General features: G+C 40.5%; 2 protein-coding genes across 8 annotated transcripts in view; both read right to left on the bottom strand.

Annotated features, from left to right (window-relative positions):
* LOC140196708 (transcription factor E2F5-like) overlaps positions 1–5,881 on the bottom strand; it is a 61,544-nt gene extending 55,663 nt beyond the window's left edge. For all 5 annotated transcript variants that reach the window (XR_011885789.1, XR_011885792.1, XM_072256383.1 and 2 more), the window contains exon 1: positions 5,687–5,881. Coding sequence is in view for 3 of the 5 variants with exons in the window: in XM_072256383.1 (XP_072112484.1) it covers positions 5,687–5,836 (150 nt within the window). In the remaining 2 variants the exon portion in view is untranslated. The remainder of the gene's footprint in view (positions 1–5,686) is intronic.
* Positions 5,882–7,426: 1,545 nt separating this feature from the next.
* The window catches only part of lrrcc1 (leucine rich repeat and coiled-coil centrosomal protein 1), a 127,057-nt gene continuing 117,935 nt past the window's right edge, over positions 7,427–16,548 (bottom strand). For all 3 annotated transcript variants that reach the window (XM_072256265.1, XM_072256274.1, XM_072256283.1), the window contains 3 exons: positions 15,799–15,934; positions 9,081–9,229; positions 7,427–8,167 (listed from right to left, as the gene is read on the bottom strand). In XM_072256265.1, the coding sequence (XP_072112366.1) occupies positions 9,107–9,229; positions 15,799–15,934 (259 nt within the window). In that variant the 3' untranslated portion in view covers positions 7,427–8,167; positions 9,081–9,106. The remainder of the gene's footprint in view (positions 8,168–9,080; positions 9,230–15,798; positions 15,935–16,548) is intronic.

Genomic DNA, 16,548 nt, shown 5'->3' with positions numbered 1-16,548 from the left:
ATGAACTAACCCTCTTGAATAATCCCTTTTTACCAGTACTTGGTCAGCTGCCTTCTATATTTTGGCATTTCAAATAATCTTCAATATACTTAAAGGTTTTGAGAGTCTCTTCCTCCACCTGCCCCTCAGGCAATGTGATCTAGATTCCTATCATCTTCTGGGTGAAAAAGTTCCTCCTCAGTATTTCTACTAAAACTCCTAATCCTTATCCTATGCCCTGTAGATGAAAAAAAAATCTGAGATTGATTCAAGAACTTGATTGGCAGTGGGGAAGCAGCTACAGTTGAACCTTTGAGTATGGATCTTCAGGTCCCTGTGCCTTCTGCCTTGATGGTAGTATTGAAAGAAAGGCATGGCCTGAATGGTGTGTGTGTTTGATGATGGATTCACCTACCTGAGACTTTGCCTTTTGTTAGTGTGTCCGTGATAGAAACCAGCGGATTCCTGAATTATGAGTGAATGCTCTCAAGAACCATAAGACATAGGAGCAGAATTAGGCCATTTGGTCCATCAAATCTCCTCTGCCATTCCATAATGGCTGATTTATTATTCCTCTCAACCCCATTCTCCTACCTTCTCCCCATAACCTTTTTATAGGCATCCATTAGTCTCGTGAGACGACTGATTTGCGCCTGGGAAGGTTTCCAGGGCGCAGGCCTGGGCAAGGTTGTATGGAAGACCAGCAGTTGCCCATGCTGCAAGTCTCCCCTCTCCACACCACCGATGTTGTCCAAAGGAAGGGCACTTGGGCCGATAGTTGTCGCAGAGCAATGTGTGGTTAAGTGTCTTGCTCAAGGACACAACACGCTGCCTCATCTGAGGCTCAAACTAGCGACCTTCAGATCACTAGATCGACGCCTTAACCATCTGGCCATGCGCCAACACAACCTTTGATGCCCTGATTAATTAAGAACCTATTAACACCTGCCTTAAATACACCCAATGACATGGCCTGCACAGTCGTCTGTGGCAATGAATTCTACAGATTCAACACCCTCTGGCTAAGGAAATTCTTCTTCATCTCCGTTCAAAATCCATGTCCCTATATTCTGAGGCTGTGCCCTTTGGACTCCCCCACTATAGGAAACATCCACATCCACTTCCACTCTATCTAAGCCTTTCAATAGTAGAGTTTTATTAGTGTAGAATATACCAAGTCTTGCCAACCAGATGCCCAGGAGATTTGCAGCATGCTGAGGGCCAGAACGTGGCATAGAGACTGGTGATCCAGAATCCTACAAGAAGTCTAGGTATGGCCTATGGGAGGCCATCGTGAAAGTGAAAAAGGAATTTAGAAGCTAGAGACACAATCAAATGTACAGCAGGGTTTACATGCTATCATTTTCGAGAAGGCAAAATCTAATTGTATACCTCTTCGTGATGCTTCAGTCCTTGACGAGCTCAATGTATTTTATGCATGCTTTGAAAGAGAGAACAATATTGCAAATCTGCACAGCACCCGGTGACCCTGTGATCTGTTTCAGAGACCAGCGTCACAACATCCTTGAAAAAGATCAACTTTCGCAAGGCATTGGACCTTGTTGGAGTACCTGGTCAAGTACTGAGCCGTCACAAAGGCGGCACACCAGCGGCTCTACTTCACTAGGAGTTTGAGGAGATTTGGTAGGTCACCAAAGAGAGTAAAGAAGGGGTTCTAGCATGCAGCCCTGAGTTGCAGCTGTGTTGAAGGTCAGAGAAGAGAAGATGAGGTCTCTGATCTGCTCTCATGGTGGTTTCTGAGTAAGGAAGTCAAATATCCAATTGCAGAGGACCATACAGATAATAGGTTCTGGATCTTGATCCCCAAGATCAGGATGATCTGAAAACACTGTTGAATTTGGTGTGGTTCAGCAATGCAGTACAAATCCAGGTAAGTCAACACCAAATACTATAGAACCATAGAACACTACAGCACAGAAAACAGGCTATTCTGCCCTTCTAGTCTGTACCAAAACATTATTCTGCTAGTCTCACTGACCTGCATCCAGTCCATAACCCTCCAGACCTTTCCTATCCATGTACCTACCCAATTTATTCTTAAAACATAAGAGTCAGCCTACATTTACGTCAGATGGTAGCTCGTTCCACGCTCCCACCACTCTCTGAGTGAAGTTCCCCCTAAACCTTTCCCCTTTCCCCCTAAAGCCATGTCCTCTCATATTTATCTCTCCTAATCTAAGTGGAAAGAACCTATTCACACTTAATCTGTCTATACCCCTCAAAATCTTGTAAACCTCTATCAAATCTCCCCTCATTCTTCTATGCTCCAAGGAATAAAGTCCTAATCTGTTCAACCTTTCCCTGTAACTCAACTCCTGAAGACACGGCAACATCCTAGTAAATCTTCTCTGCACTCTTCCAATCTTACTGATATCCTTCCTATAGTTAGGTGATCAGAACTGTACACAATACTCCAAATTTGGCCTCATCAATGTCTTATACAACCTCCCCATAACATCCCAACTCCTATACTCAATACATTGATTTATGAATGCCAGGATGCCAAAAGCCTTCTTTACAACCCTGTCTACTTGTGACGCCACTTTCAGGGAATTATGTATCTGAACTCCCAGATCTCTTTGTTCCTCCACACTCCTCAGTATCCTACCATTTACTGTGTATGTCCTACCTTGATTTGTCCTTCCAAAATGCAACACCTCACACTTGTCTGCATTAATTTCCATCTGCCACTTTCTGGCCCACCCCTCCAGTTGGTCCAGATCCCTCTGCAAGCTTTGAAAGCCTTCCTCGCTGTCCACAACGCCTCCAATCTTAGTGTCATCAGCAAACTTGCTGATCCAATTTACCACATTATTATCTAGATCACTGATATAGACAACAAACAACAATGGTCCCAGCACAGATTCTCGAGGCACACCACTAGCCACAGGCCTCCAGTCTGATAAGCAATCATCCACTACCACTCTCTATCTTCTCCCACACAGCCAATTTCGAATCCAACTTACAACCTCTCCATGGATACCTAGTGTCTGAACCTTCTGAACTAACCTCCCATGTGGGACCTTGTCAAAGGCCTTACTAAAGTCCATGTAGACAACATCCACAGCCTTTCTTTCATCTACTTTCTTGGTAACCTCCTCAAAAAACTCTACAAGATTCGTTAAACACGATCTACCACGCACAAAGCCATGCTGACTATCCTTAATCAGCTGTCCAAATATTTGTGTATCTGATTTCTCAGAACTCCTTCCAATAAGTTACCTACTACTGATGACAGGCTCACCGGCCTGTAATTACCTGGTTTACTTTTGGAGCCTTTTTTAAACAACGGAACAACATGAGCTACCCTCCGATCATCAAGCACCATACCCGTGGCTAAGGACATTTTAAATATTTCTGCCAGGGCCCCTGCAATTTCTACACTAGTCTTGCTCAAGGTCCAAGGAAATATCATGTCAGGCCCGGGGGATCTTTATTCGCTGTAAGACAGCAAGCACCTCCTCCTCTTTAATCTCTATATGTTCCATGACACTACTGCTTGTTTCCCTTCCTTCCATATAAGCTATGCCAGTTTCCCGAGTATTTACTGATGCAAAAAGATTGTTTAAGATCTCCCCCATCTCGTGAGGCTCCACACATAGACAACCACTTTGATCTAGGGACCAATTTTGTCCCTTATAATCCTTTTACTCTTAATATACTTGTAGAAACCCTTCAGATTTACCTTCACATATCTGTCAAAGCAACTTTGTGTCTTCTTTTTGCCTTCCTGATTTCCTTCTTTAGTATTTTCTTACATTTTCTATACTCTCCAAGTATCTCATTTGTTCCTGTTGCCTATACCTGCTATACACCTCTCTCTTTTTCTTAACCAGATCGCCAATATCCCTTGAAAACCAAGGTTCCATATGCCTGTTAACTTTGCATTTAATCCTGGCAGGAACATGCAAACTCTGCACTCTCAAAATTTCGCCTTTGAATGCCTTCCACATACTGAACACATCCTTGCCAGAAAACAACTTATCCCAATCCACTCTTCCTAGATCCTTTCTCATTTCCTCAAAATTGGCCCTTCTCCAATTTAGAACCTTAACTTGAGGACCAGACCTATCCTTATCCATAATTACCTTGAAACTAATGACATTATGGTCACTGGACCCAAAATGTTTGCCTACACACTTCTGTCACCTGGCCTGTCTGGTTCCCTAATAGGAGATCAAGTACATTCAAATACATTCTATGCTTCTGCCACTGCAGTGCATCAATGGAGATGTGAAGAATGTGAGGTTTTGGTATTGCAACCAGCTGGCAGTTCTGCTAAAAATCAGAATGCTATATCCAGAGTGTTGTAAACACCCACATAAAAGGGGCAGCTTTATCTGAACAGAATAAAGAAATGGAAAAAGAATTGAAATTTCAGGTGACAGAACCTGTGTTTAATGTAACCATCTAAAAGGGCTTTATATTTCTGAGTAAGGAACAGACCGCTTTGTGTAGGAAAATACAGAAAACTAACAAAGTTAACATTTTACTCAATTGGAGCATTTCAAACCCTGGAGAGGGGAAGTAATGAAAGAGACTATTTTGCATCTTCCGTACTTGCTTGGGAAGGTGCTTTGGGAAAGTGTTGGCAGTAACTGGAGATGATGTGATAGACGGAATAAACTTTGAAAAGTAGAACATGTGTTCAGTGGTGTAATTGCACTGAAGGTGTCAGATTTAGCAGCCGCAGAAAGAGTAGGTTTTTATTTGTTTGCGCAACATCAATAATGGAACCAAATGAACCAAAGGGTTTGAGGTAGAAGATCGGTCAAAATAATAAAAGGCAGCACAGGTTTGAGAGGTCAGATGAAATACTGTTTCTGTTATGTTTTCTGTCATCAATAGTTCTATCAATCTACACTTACTCCAAAACTTGTTTAGCAGAAATTTGTGTTTTGCCAGGTCCACTCACTCCAGACATCATTACAGCTTGTACAGACTAACAAACTGAACTGAAGAGGTGAGGAGAGAGTGTTGGGGAAATAAAACATTCCATCTCCTATCAGCCTTCCATCTGTAACCAGCTATAGAGATTCCGCAATCATACAATTCTATTCCAGATCCTCCCAATTAAAGCACTATTCATGCACAAACTTTTGGTCACCCATAATATCTAAGCTCTAGATATTAGTGTGTTTAATCACACACTTTTCAAATGTTTTCTTTTGTAACACAGATGTACAAGGTATAATAATCGTACTTTAATGAATCTGGTTTTAAGAGGTCGCAATTTCTGGAAGCCAGAAAACAACTCTTCACCATCTTCCATATTATGTATACTTGCCATTCAATAATGCTGACCCTTCCCTGTTTACTTCTCAACAGCCTGCTGGTAATACACGAAGTGGCATGGCTCTCTCTTTAACTATAATGTTTATTTCGAATCTACAACGTGTGACACGAAAAGGACTGACTCGCTTTTGAAGAGCCCTACAGTTTGCAACGATTAGCATCCCGTGAGCAGATATGAATCAATTAACGAATTTAACACCTCAAGTGATAACAGAAACAAAATGAGACTGTGCTGGCGAGAGGGAGTTAGCAGCGCTCGGCTCCCTGAATCGTTAAGCGGGGCAGGTGCGGAATGCGGGGCACCGGGTAGGTACACCTGGCTGTTGCGGCGAGCTTGCTGCCCAGGCCCCGCCCCCGCCCTGCCCAGGGGCTGGGCCTGACCCGACCTGACCTGCTTGAGGTCCAGCACTCCATCCTTCGCCTCTTGCAGCAACGACACGAAACGCGTGGTGAGCAGCCCGAGGCTCTTCTCGTGGCGGCTCGAGCCCCTGCTGCCGCTAACGCCATTCCAGAGGCTTGCATCGCCGCCAGACTCCGCCATCGTCGCGGACGGCTGTGACGTTACAGCAGCTGCTGGAGCAACCAATCAACGGCCTCTGGGCTCGCCGTACTCAATTTAAAATGCAGGAAATGACGTTCGTGGCAACCGACTATTCCCCTATCGGGAGGGCGGGGTGTAGAGCAGCAGGTGCCGGAAATAACTCAAAGCATCAAACTTCGCTTTCGCGGATGGAGCAACAGAATAAACTGCAGATGTTACAAAAAGCTCGGAGGGACTCAGCTGGTCACACCGCAAACTCCAGCAGTTTGTTAATTGCTCCCAAAACATCGATATCTGACTCAATTTAGTGTGGATGTTTTTGCTGAAATACCTTCGTGAAGTGACTCAAGCCATTTTACAATGTACTTTAGGAATGTCTTAAACTTGTCCATCTGATGTAAAATATTTGACACATAATGAAAATGTGTGTGAAATTTATGAAACCTTGCGTGGTGTCATCTTTTCAAAGCAGTCCTTTGGGGTGAGGATGACTTGCTTCCATTCAGACTTTGAGGGTTTTGGGATTCCCACTGAAACCAATCTGTTTCTTCCAGACAACAGACGAGTTGTGTACTGCATTGTTTCAAATACTTAAAACCCGAAAACATTTCCTGTCTGTAATTGTGACACAATGACAAAACAAGGGGGTGGGAATCAGAATCATATTTATTATCACTAATGTGATGTGAAATTTGTTGTTTTATGGCAGCAGTGCAGTGCAATGCAAAGAGAAAACATTTCTATACTGTTCATGGATCATTCAGCAATCTGACGTTGAAGGAGGAAAAGCCGTTACAGAATCATTGAGTGTAATGACAGCTCTGGCTAAATGTATCGGCCATATTGTGAATAGTCAGGGTAAATATGAGTGCAAATGATATAGTGGATGCTTAAATGGAGAAGTAAAGTGGAACTTTATTTCTTTTTATAGCTTCAAATAGTCTGGGAACGGTCTGGTAGTTAATAACATAAGTGCAGCAATAGAAAATAGTTTAAACCAGGATTTTTTTTTGTGTGAATAAGAGGATAATGTTATGTAGTTATATACAAATTATATACAATATAACTATATTATGTCAGCTTTTCCTATCAAAACATAAGTCAAAAGACAGAAGAAACAATTCAGAGATCTAGAGTGGTGTGAAGCTTTGAGGAAATAAATTTTGGTGATTACTACATTGTTGGAGGCGCTATTATAGGATAATATCAAGTAAAAAATTGAATAAAATGTCCAGAATTGTTATGTAATTATTTTCATGACTGATTTTGTAAAGTTAAAACTTGTATACCTAAAGATGATCAGTCATTGAGGAAATACAAAAGTGAAAAACACTTCATGTGGTTTGAAGCACATCTGTTATGGGAATACAAGTTAAAGTAATTGTTATCTGGAATTGCAGTAAGTATATTTTAACAGCAGTTGCCTCACTAAGATGGCAAAATGTAATTTTACAATAAAATGTTTAATCTGAAAAGCAGTCTAGTTCTCTAGCATTTCAAAATTACTTGTAAGGAAAGTAACTAAATTTCTTGAATGTAACTTTATTATAACTTACAAACATTTAATTGAAAATTGTAAAAAATATTCCTGAACTCAATTTATATTTACAAATACATTTATGAACATTAAACCAACCCAATGAAAATAAATAATGAGTACATTATTCCCCCAAACAATTTTACTAGAAATAGCAACTTAGCCTAATGTATTGAATTACACTTGATTTTTTTCCCCCTCCCTCAACTGAATACTTTCTTCTTTGCAGGTGAAACCAAATCAATTATCTTTATCTTGGCCAGGAATTCAAAATCTTTCATTTCTTTATATCTTTGCATCTTATTGTAGGAAAACATTGTCTTACAAGTAATCAAGTAGATGATTTAATTTCATTACACCAAAATTGAACAATATGTTGTTTAAATGGACATGTTTAAACAAGATTCCTTCCCACTGATCTCCATTCAAGCACTTATCCTTGCAACTGTGCTGTGTTACATCTTCTCCTGCACTTCCTCCCTCACCACCGTAAAGGACTCTAGCAGTCTTTCCAGTTAAGGCAGCACTTCTAGGTGAATATATCAAGTCATATATTGTAACTGGTATGGCCAACGCTACATGAGTAAGACCTGAAGCAGATTGAGGATTGTTTCAATGAGCACCTTTGGTACACCCTTCAAAAGAGGCAGGATCTCACGGTGGTCAGCTATTTTAATTCCACTTCCCCTTGCCACACTGACACATGTCTGCCCACAGCCTCCTCTAATACCATGTTGAGGCCAGAGGCAGATTGGAGGAGCAACTTCTCATATTCTGTTTTGGTAATCTCCAACCTGAGAATGAGAATCAGAATCAGGTTTATTATCACTGGCATATGACGTGAAATTTGTTAACTTAGCAGCTGCAGTTCAATGCAATATATAATCTAGAAGAGGAAAAAAAAAACAAGTAAATCAATTACAGTATATGTGTATTGAAGAGATTAAAAATGTGCAAAAAACAAATACTGTATATTAAAAAGTGAGGGAGGCATCAACATCAATTTCTCTAACTTCTGGTAACCACTACCCTCCGTTTCCCACCCCTCTTTGTTTTCCCTCATCTTTCTGACCCCTTTCTTCTCTCCCCCCACCCCCACAAGCTGCAGATCACCCACACCTTCCTCCCCTTTATTCCATGGTCTACTGTCCTTTCCTATCAGATTCTTTCTTCAAACCTTTGCCTTTTCCATCTATCAACTCGCATCTTCTTATATCACTCCCTTTCACCCCCCCCACTTTCCTACCTTACCTCCCCACCTCACCTGGATTCACCTACCACTTGCCAGCTACTGCTCTTCCTCCTCCACAACCCTCAGCCTTTTTAATTCTGGTTTCAGCCTTCTCCTCATCTAGTCCCAATGTCTTAGCAAAAAAAGTCAATTTTTTATTTCCCTCCATAAATCCTGCCTGAGCTGCTGAGTTCCTCCAGTGTTTTGAGTGGATGCTAATTCTCTGCCTGCTCTTGAAGTAATGCAGAGATATTGAAAGTAATGTTTGTTTCCAAATTCCCTGATCAAAAATAATTAACTGAGAGCAATTCAACATTGTTTCCACTAACCTGGACCCACAGTGGGGAACAATCAGAATAAAAGCCACCCCATTTAAAGGGATGTTTTCTAAACAGTAGGATTTAATAATTTTGATGCATTATTTAAAGAAATAAATTCAGTTTTCAGTCACTTAATAACTAGTGTAGATTACATACATATTGGGAAGTTGCCTGTGACAATCTCACAGTTCTTGCTTGATATCATTAAGAGCACTAGTGAGCTTGCGTATCTTTTCTTCCATGTTTTTTTTGCTATTTGCTGTCTCTCGAAGAAGATGACGCATTTCTTCCTCTACTTGATAGACCTGAAATAATTAAAATATTACATATAATAGTGCAAAACAAAGTAATAAAATATTTGAATGTATTGATTATGTAGTTATGTGCATGAAAAAAGACCACATAAGATGAAAATAAAACATCTTAAACTCAATTTATATTTCCGACAAATTTTGCAACGTGAATTAGTTCAATTGGTAAGTAAAATTATAGTTTATTTTTTATTAGCTTACAATATGAAAGCAACTTGCATTTCAAAGATCTTGATTCATTTTAAAGTGCTCTGGATATTTATATTTTGTAACTAGACTTATCCTTTACACTCACAAACATGAGAAAATCTGCAGATGCTGGAAATTGAAGCAACACATTCAAAATACTGCAGGAACTCAGCATTTTGGAATAGAGTAAACGTCAACTGGAGTAACTCCAGCATTTTGTGCATATGGCTTGATCTTTACATTGGTATTTTAAAATTTACAATCTAGACCTTTGTTGTTGTTGCTTCACTCTTCATGACTGCAACGTGATGCAGCTTCACAACTCCAGAATCCCAAAGTTTGAGCTTGATCTCAGTTTATAACTGAGTTGAGTACGTACGTCCTCTCCATAAAAACATGGAATTCCTACACGTATTCCAGATGCTACCCTTGATTAGTCAGGGCATCAAAGGTTACAGGGAGAAGGTTGAGAGGGATAATAAATCAGCCATGGAATGGCGGAGCAGACTCGACATGTCAAATAGCCTTATTTGTTCCTAGGTCTTATTTTCTTATTAACTATGTCTGCTTCAATGGAAACTTACTTATTAATGTTTTCTTGGCTTCAGTATTGGTAGATTTAGTTCCAAGCCTTGAAGTGACATGAATAGGATCTATTATACTTAGCGACAACAGATGTTGGGTATAATTGAGTATTGTGAATCAAATATCTTTGAACCGACAAGTTTTCTGCCAAGTAACGCAAATGAGTAAATGTCAAATTAACCAACCTTTACCAGGACGAGATTTTTACCAATTGAGCTTACTTCACTTCAAGGATGTAATATAGCTGTTAAAGAAACAAATAGGACAAACTTATCTCTTTTTAGTGCTAGGGAGCATGAGTGTCTGTATGTACGTGTATATATCTCACGCACACACAACACATAAAAATAAGTAGTGTGTGACCTGGTGATGGGAGTCCTTAATGATGGATGCTGCCTTTATGAGGCATCACTCCTTGAAGATGTCCTGGATGCTGGGGAGGCTAGTGCCCATGATGGAGCTGACAGAGTTTACAATTTCCCGCAGCTTATTTCGATCATGTGAAGTGCCCCCCACCTCATACCAGACGGCAATGCAGCCATTTAGAATGCTCTCCATTGTACATCTAGAAATCTGCGAGTGTTTTTCATGACATACCAAATCTCCTATTGAAATGTAGCCACTGTCATGCCTTCTTTCTAACAGCGTCAATATGTTGGACTCAAGATAGATCCTCAGAGATGTTGACACCCAGGAACTTGAAATTGCACACCCTTTCCACTGCCGATCCCTCGATGAGTACTGGTATGTTCCCTTGTCTTACCCTTTCTGTAGTCCACAATCAATTCTTTGGTTTTACTGATGTTGAGTGCAAGGTTGTTGCGGCAATACCACTCAACCAGCTGATCTACCTCAACCCTGCACACCTTCCCATCACCATCTAAATTTCTGCCAACAATAGTTGTGTCGTCAGCAAATTTATAGACGGAATTTGAGCTGTGCCTAGTCACACAGTCGAGGCTGTAGAGAGAGCGGAGCAGTGGGCTAAGCATACGTTAGTGAGGAGATGCTATTTCCGATCTGCACAGATTGTTGTCTTCCGGTGAGGAAGTCGAGAATCCAGTTGCAGAGGGAGGTACAGAGGCCCAGGTTTTGGAGCTATTTGATCAGAACTGTAGGAATGATTGTGTTAAACGCTGAGCTGTAGTCAATAAACAGCAGCCTGACATAAGTACTAGTATTGTCCTGGTGATCCAAGGCCGCACGAAGAGGCAATGAGATAACATCACCTGCAGACCTATTGTGGCAATAGACAAATTGTAGTGGGTCCAGGTCCTTGCTTAGGCAGGAGTTGAAACCAACCTCTCAAAACACTTCATCACCGTAGATGTGAGTGCAACTCGACAAAACTCATTAAGGCAGCTCTGCCAGTGCTTCTTGGGCACTGATATGATTGTTGCCCTTTTAAAGCAGGTGAGAAATTCCAAATGTAGCAATGAAAAATTGAAAATCTTTTTGAACACACCCTCCAACTGGTTAGCACAGGCTTTCAGAGGCCAACCAGGTCACCAGATGATGCAGGTATCTTCATAGCTGTAGTTTTATTCACCATCTCAAAGCGCCCTTAAAAGGCCTTGAGCTCATCTGGGAATGAAGCATCACAGCCATTCATGATGTTAGATTTCACTTTGAAGGAAGTAATGGCCTACAAGCTCTGTCAGAGTTTATGTGCATCCAATTCCACCTCAAACCACAATCAGAATTGTTCTTTTGCTCTTGAGATAGCCCTTTGTAAGTCATACCTGGCTTTCTTGAATAGTCCTAGATCACCAGACTTGAATGCCACAGAATGCCTCAGTAGACTATGAATCTCCTGGTTCATCCACGGATTTTATTTTTGTAATTTATTTTTTATTGAATTTCATCATCAAACAAACATTTCCATAAGATGTATTTCAGATACTGTACATATATATCATATAATCATATTTGTCACAAATCTCCACATAATATTTATCTGAGGTATACACTTATAGAAAGGAGAGGAAAGAAAGAACAATCGAAAGGAGAAAACTATGTACAGAGTAGGGAGTGATCTTTTTTTTTTACAACATATTCATTGACTTGTGAGAATAAAATCAGGCCTATGAGGTGTTATGTAGTTAAACTATTTTTTCCAGCATGAATAAAATTGTTCCAACTTATGATTAACAGATGCTGTTATCTTCTCCATCTTGTAAATATCCATTGTAATTTCCGTACATACATTTAAATTTGGGCTCTCCTGTGATAACCATTTCCTGGTAGGGGTCTTTTTACCAGCCACCAGCAGTACATTCATTATTTATCTCTTTTCAACCATTCTTGAGGTATATACCCAAAATATATGGTCTTACTCTCTAAGAGTATTTCACATTTAAAGATGTCTTGTAGGGCATTATGTATCCCACTCCAACAGTCTTTGATAACAGGGCATTCCCAGAAAATATGATAATGGTTTGCATTTTGATTTCCACAATTTCTCCAGCAAGCAGGGGGGTTACTATCATAATGGAATTTCTGAGAGGGTGTAATAAAATATCTTATCAAGTTTTTCCACCCAAACTCCCTCCATTTCTGTGAACTGGTACACTTCCATTGATACCTCCATATTATTGTCCAGTCTTCCTCAGATATCATTATCTCTCCTTCTTTCTCCCATTTCGTTTTAATGTATGAAGTTGAATGTGTTTTAAGATTTGACAAACCCTTATACACGCTTGAAATTATTCTACTACCGTTGTCTGAATTATATGCTTTTCTAAATAGCTCTATCACAGGGGTCCCCAACCTTTTTTGCACAGTGGACCGGTTTATTATTGACAATATTCTTGCAGACCGGCCGACCCGGTGGGGGTGGGGGGGGGGTGGGTAGCGTTGCCAACGGACAAGAGTAACCGTCAAATACGTTGTGTTTACCCCGAGAAGACTACAATTACCATGAAGCCTTGTGCGGGCACCTGTGTGTGCATGCATGTACGTGCCAATTTTTTTTCTACAAATCTATTTTGGCGATTCTGTTTGGGGGGGGGGGGGGGAGAGGCGGTGTTAATCACGACCGGAATATAGAAGATCAGTCAACTATAAGTCACTTTTTAGTGGCTAATACACTCAATTTCATTTCTAAAAGGGTTTATCTAACAAATTTAATAGTAAACACACAGCGTATATTTTCCTCGCATGAATATAGTGGTAAGTCAATTACTGTATAAGTCCCTTATAAGTCAATAGCATCATAACATTTTAAGTAACGTTTGGATATTAAACACACAGCACATATTTTCCCCGTATGAACATATAAAATCATTGCAACACACCAATATCGCTGAATCAGTGGGAGCCCTGGGCTTGTTTCCCTGCAACGAGACGGTGCCATCGCGGGGTGATGGGAGACAACGATACTCGAAGGGGGTTCCTTATGTCCAGTCTATTCCGCAATTTAGATTTCGTTGCATTCATTGCAAAGATATGTTGGAAATAGAAGCAACGTTTTCAATGCTTTCATGGCTATCTTAGGATATTTAGCCTTGACTTTGATCCAGAATACCGGCAGAGATGTTATGCCAAACATACTTTTCAGCCCACCGTCATTTGCAAGCTCGAGGAGTTGACCTTCTTCCCGCACTGACATGGATGACGCGCGGGTAATGACCTCGCGTGTGTTCAAGCTCTACAGTGCATGACAGGGAATGAAGAAAGGTGCAGCTGACTCCTATTGCCAATTCATATCATTTCCTCGCGGCCCAGTAGCACATGCTTTGCGGCCCAGTGGTTGGGGACCGCTGCTCTATCAGACATGTACTGGCCTTGGTTACATTTTTAACCATCCTATTAACATACTGTTGCATCTGTAAATACCGGTAAGTCTTGTTTTTCTAATAAGTGTTTCTCTTTGAGCATTTCAAAACTGAACAGTGTTCCTTCTTTCATTATATTGCAAATAGATGTTATTCCTTTAGCTGTCCAGTCTTTAAATCTAGCATCCAGTTTATTCGGCGTAAAATCCGAGTCATATGTACACCATTTAAGAATTGCAATGTCTCTCTCTAGTTCATATTCTTATATAATAGTTTTCCATATTTTAAGAGTCCATTTCACCCACGGGTTGTCAATATTATTTATGTAACTTTGTAGGTTGTTATCAACCAAAATTACCTGTATGGGGATGGAAAGTATCCTCTCCTCAATGTTTTTCCATTGAGTGTCATATGATGGGTTGCACCAGCATTTCATGGCTCTCAACTGTGCTGCCAAATAATAATCTCTAAGAGAAGGTAGGCCCCTTCCCCCCTTTTCCTTGGCTAATTGCAAAGTTTTGAGACGAACCCTAGGCTTTTTACCTTACCATATATATCTTGATAGCATCTTATTCCATTCATTGAATTGATTTTGGTTCATCTCTATTGGTAGGGTCTGAAAGAGATATAGTAGTCTGGGCAGTATGTTCATTTTAATAGATTCAATCCTTGAACTGAGACCAAGAAAAGGAATTAGGGTTCATCTTGTTATATCTTCCTTAATTTTTTTTATATATAGGATTTATCCACGGATTTTGATTCAGGTTTGTACAGTATGTTTTTGTAGGTACACACTCATCTACAATGGGGTTTTAATGAAGTCAGTGATGACTGTGGCATAGCTATTCAGACTTGAAGATGAATCCCTGATTACTGCCCAGTCCACTGATTCAAAGCGCTCTTCTGCTTCCTTTGACAATACCTGCTTTGTCCTCTCTACTGGTGCTGTGGTCTTCAGTCTCTGCCTACATTCAGAGGTGATCAGCCTTTCCGAAGTATGGGTGTGGGATGGTATGGTAAATGTTCCTGATGATAGAGTAACAGTGGTCCATTGCTCCTCTGGTTCCAGAAGTGATATGTTGGTCATAATTACTTGGAGACCTTTTCAAGCTGGCCTGGTTAAGATCCCCCAAAATGATGGGGAAGGCATCAGCGTGCGCTGTTTCATGACCGTTGATTATGTTGCTCAGTTTGTCTGGAGCCTGTTTCACACAGACCTGAGGTGGAATGCACACTGCCAATGAGATGATGGCTGAAAGCTCCAAATGGACGACCTTCGATCGCTAGATGTTCCAGGTAGGGTGAGCAGGACTGAGACATAACTGCTGTATTTGTGCACCACGAGGAGTTAATCATAAAGCATACTCCACCTCCTCTGCCTTTGAAAGACTCTGCAGTCCTATCTTGGCAGTGAATCATGAATCCAGTGAGCTACATCCCAGACTCTGGAATGGTGGAGGATACCAAGACCCTGTGAAACAAGAAACACAACAGTCCCCCATGTCCCTTGGGTGCAGTAATCTTGCTCTGAGGTCTTTGATTTTATTTCTCAGTGATTTTGTGTGTGCCAGCAGAACAGATGGCAGTGGAAGTTGGAACCCTCTTCTCCTTAAAAGAACTTTTAATCCAGCGCATCATCCTCTCTTCCACCGTCTTAAAGGCGAACTGCACTTGCGCCCGGAGACTCATCCAAGATTCATCAAATTTTGAGTAGTGATAGCTTTATTGAAAACGCCTTAAAATGATGTTGCTTGCTGTACTATCCATGACTGTAGCTGTGGATTTCAGCTGCAGTAGTCTAAAATGGGAATATTTGAAGATTTCCATTGAAGCTACTTGCACAAGTCACCTTCTGAATGGCACTACCAGTTATATTTGTAAGAGTGCTATACATAAACAGATTGCCATATTTGCTTAAATAAGAACAGTACCAATGCCTAAATTACATTGTTTGCAAGTTATTTTGTGATGAAGTATTATGTAGATTATTGTGTACAAGGAAGAAAATGTTACCTTTTGTTTTGCTGTTTCAATTTCCTTTTCTTTTTCATTGGCTAACTGCAGAAATTGGGTCTGGTGAGATACCTGTATAGCCTCAAGCTGGTGCCTGAATGCATCATCCATGGAATGAAGTTTTTCTGCTACAGCCCTTGGTGATTTTGGACAAACACACATTAAAATGTTTTAAATATATTTAGCATTGCAAAAAATATATTATTTGTACATGAAAAATAAAACTCAAGCAAACGTCAGTCACTTTCTGCGGATGAAAGTAATAAGAAAATATGAATTTATGCACAACTGGATGATTTAAAAAAATATGACAAAGTAGAAGTTATTTTGAGAATTAGTACATTAAAATAGGAATTGTGATCATTTTAGATAGCTCCTCCTACCCCCTCAGGATAAAGAATGACTTGCTTCCAGACCATTTCTATAGCTTTGAGATAAACGTAGGATTCACAAATCCTGCCACAGGTGGGGCAGGAACACTTGAAGGAGCACCATTGGGACCTGAGGAGTGCCAGATTAGTGAAAATGCCAAATTACAGAAGGATCACATTAAGCATAATCAGTGCCGGATTATCGAAGGAACCGGATTACAGGTAGTCGGATTAGTGAAGGTCGACTGTACCCTTCTTCTGTGGCTTATATTGGGATTCTGTGTGGTACTTCCAAATAGATTCACAGTATTCAATGCCAAACTCAATTTTCAGTGGATTGTTGCTCTTATTCCAAGCGAAAACAGAATGTTATTTTAGC

The sequence above is a fragment of the Mobula birostris genome, chromosome 1, assembly GCF_030028105.1.
Source record: "Mobula birostris isolate sMobBir1 chromosome 1, sMobBir1.hap1, whole genome shotgun sequence".
Taxonomy (NCBI): domain Eukaryota; kingdom Metazoa; phylum Chordata; class Chondrichthyes; order Myliobatiformes; family Myliobatidae; genus Mobula; species Mobula birostris.
The sequence above is the reverse complement of the archived record's forward strand: the minus strand, read 5'-3'. Positions and strand labels throughout refer to the sequence as shown.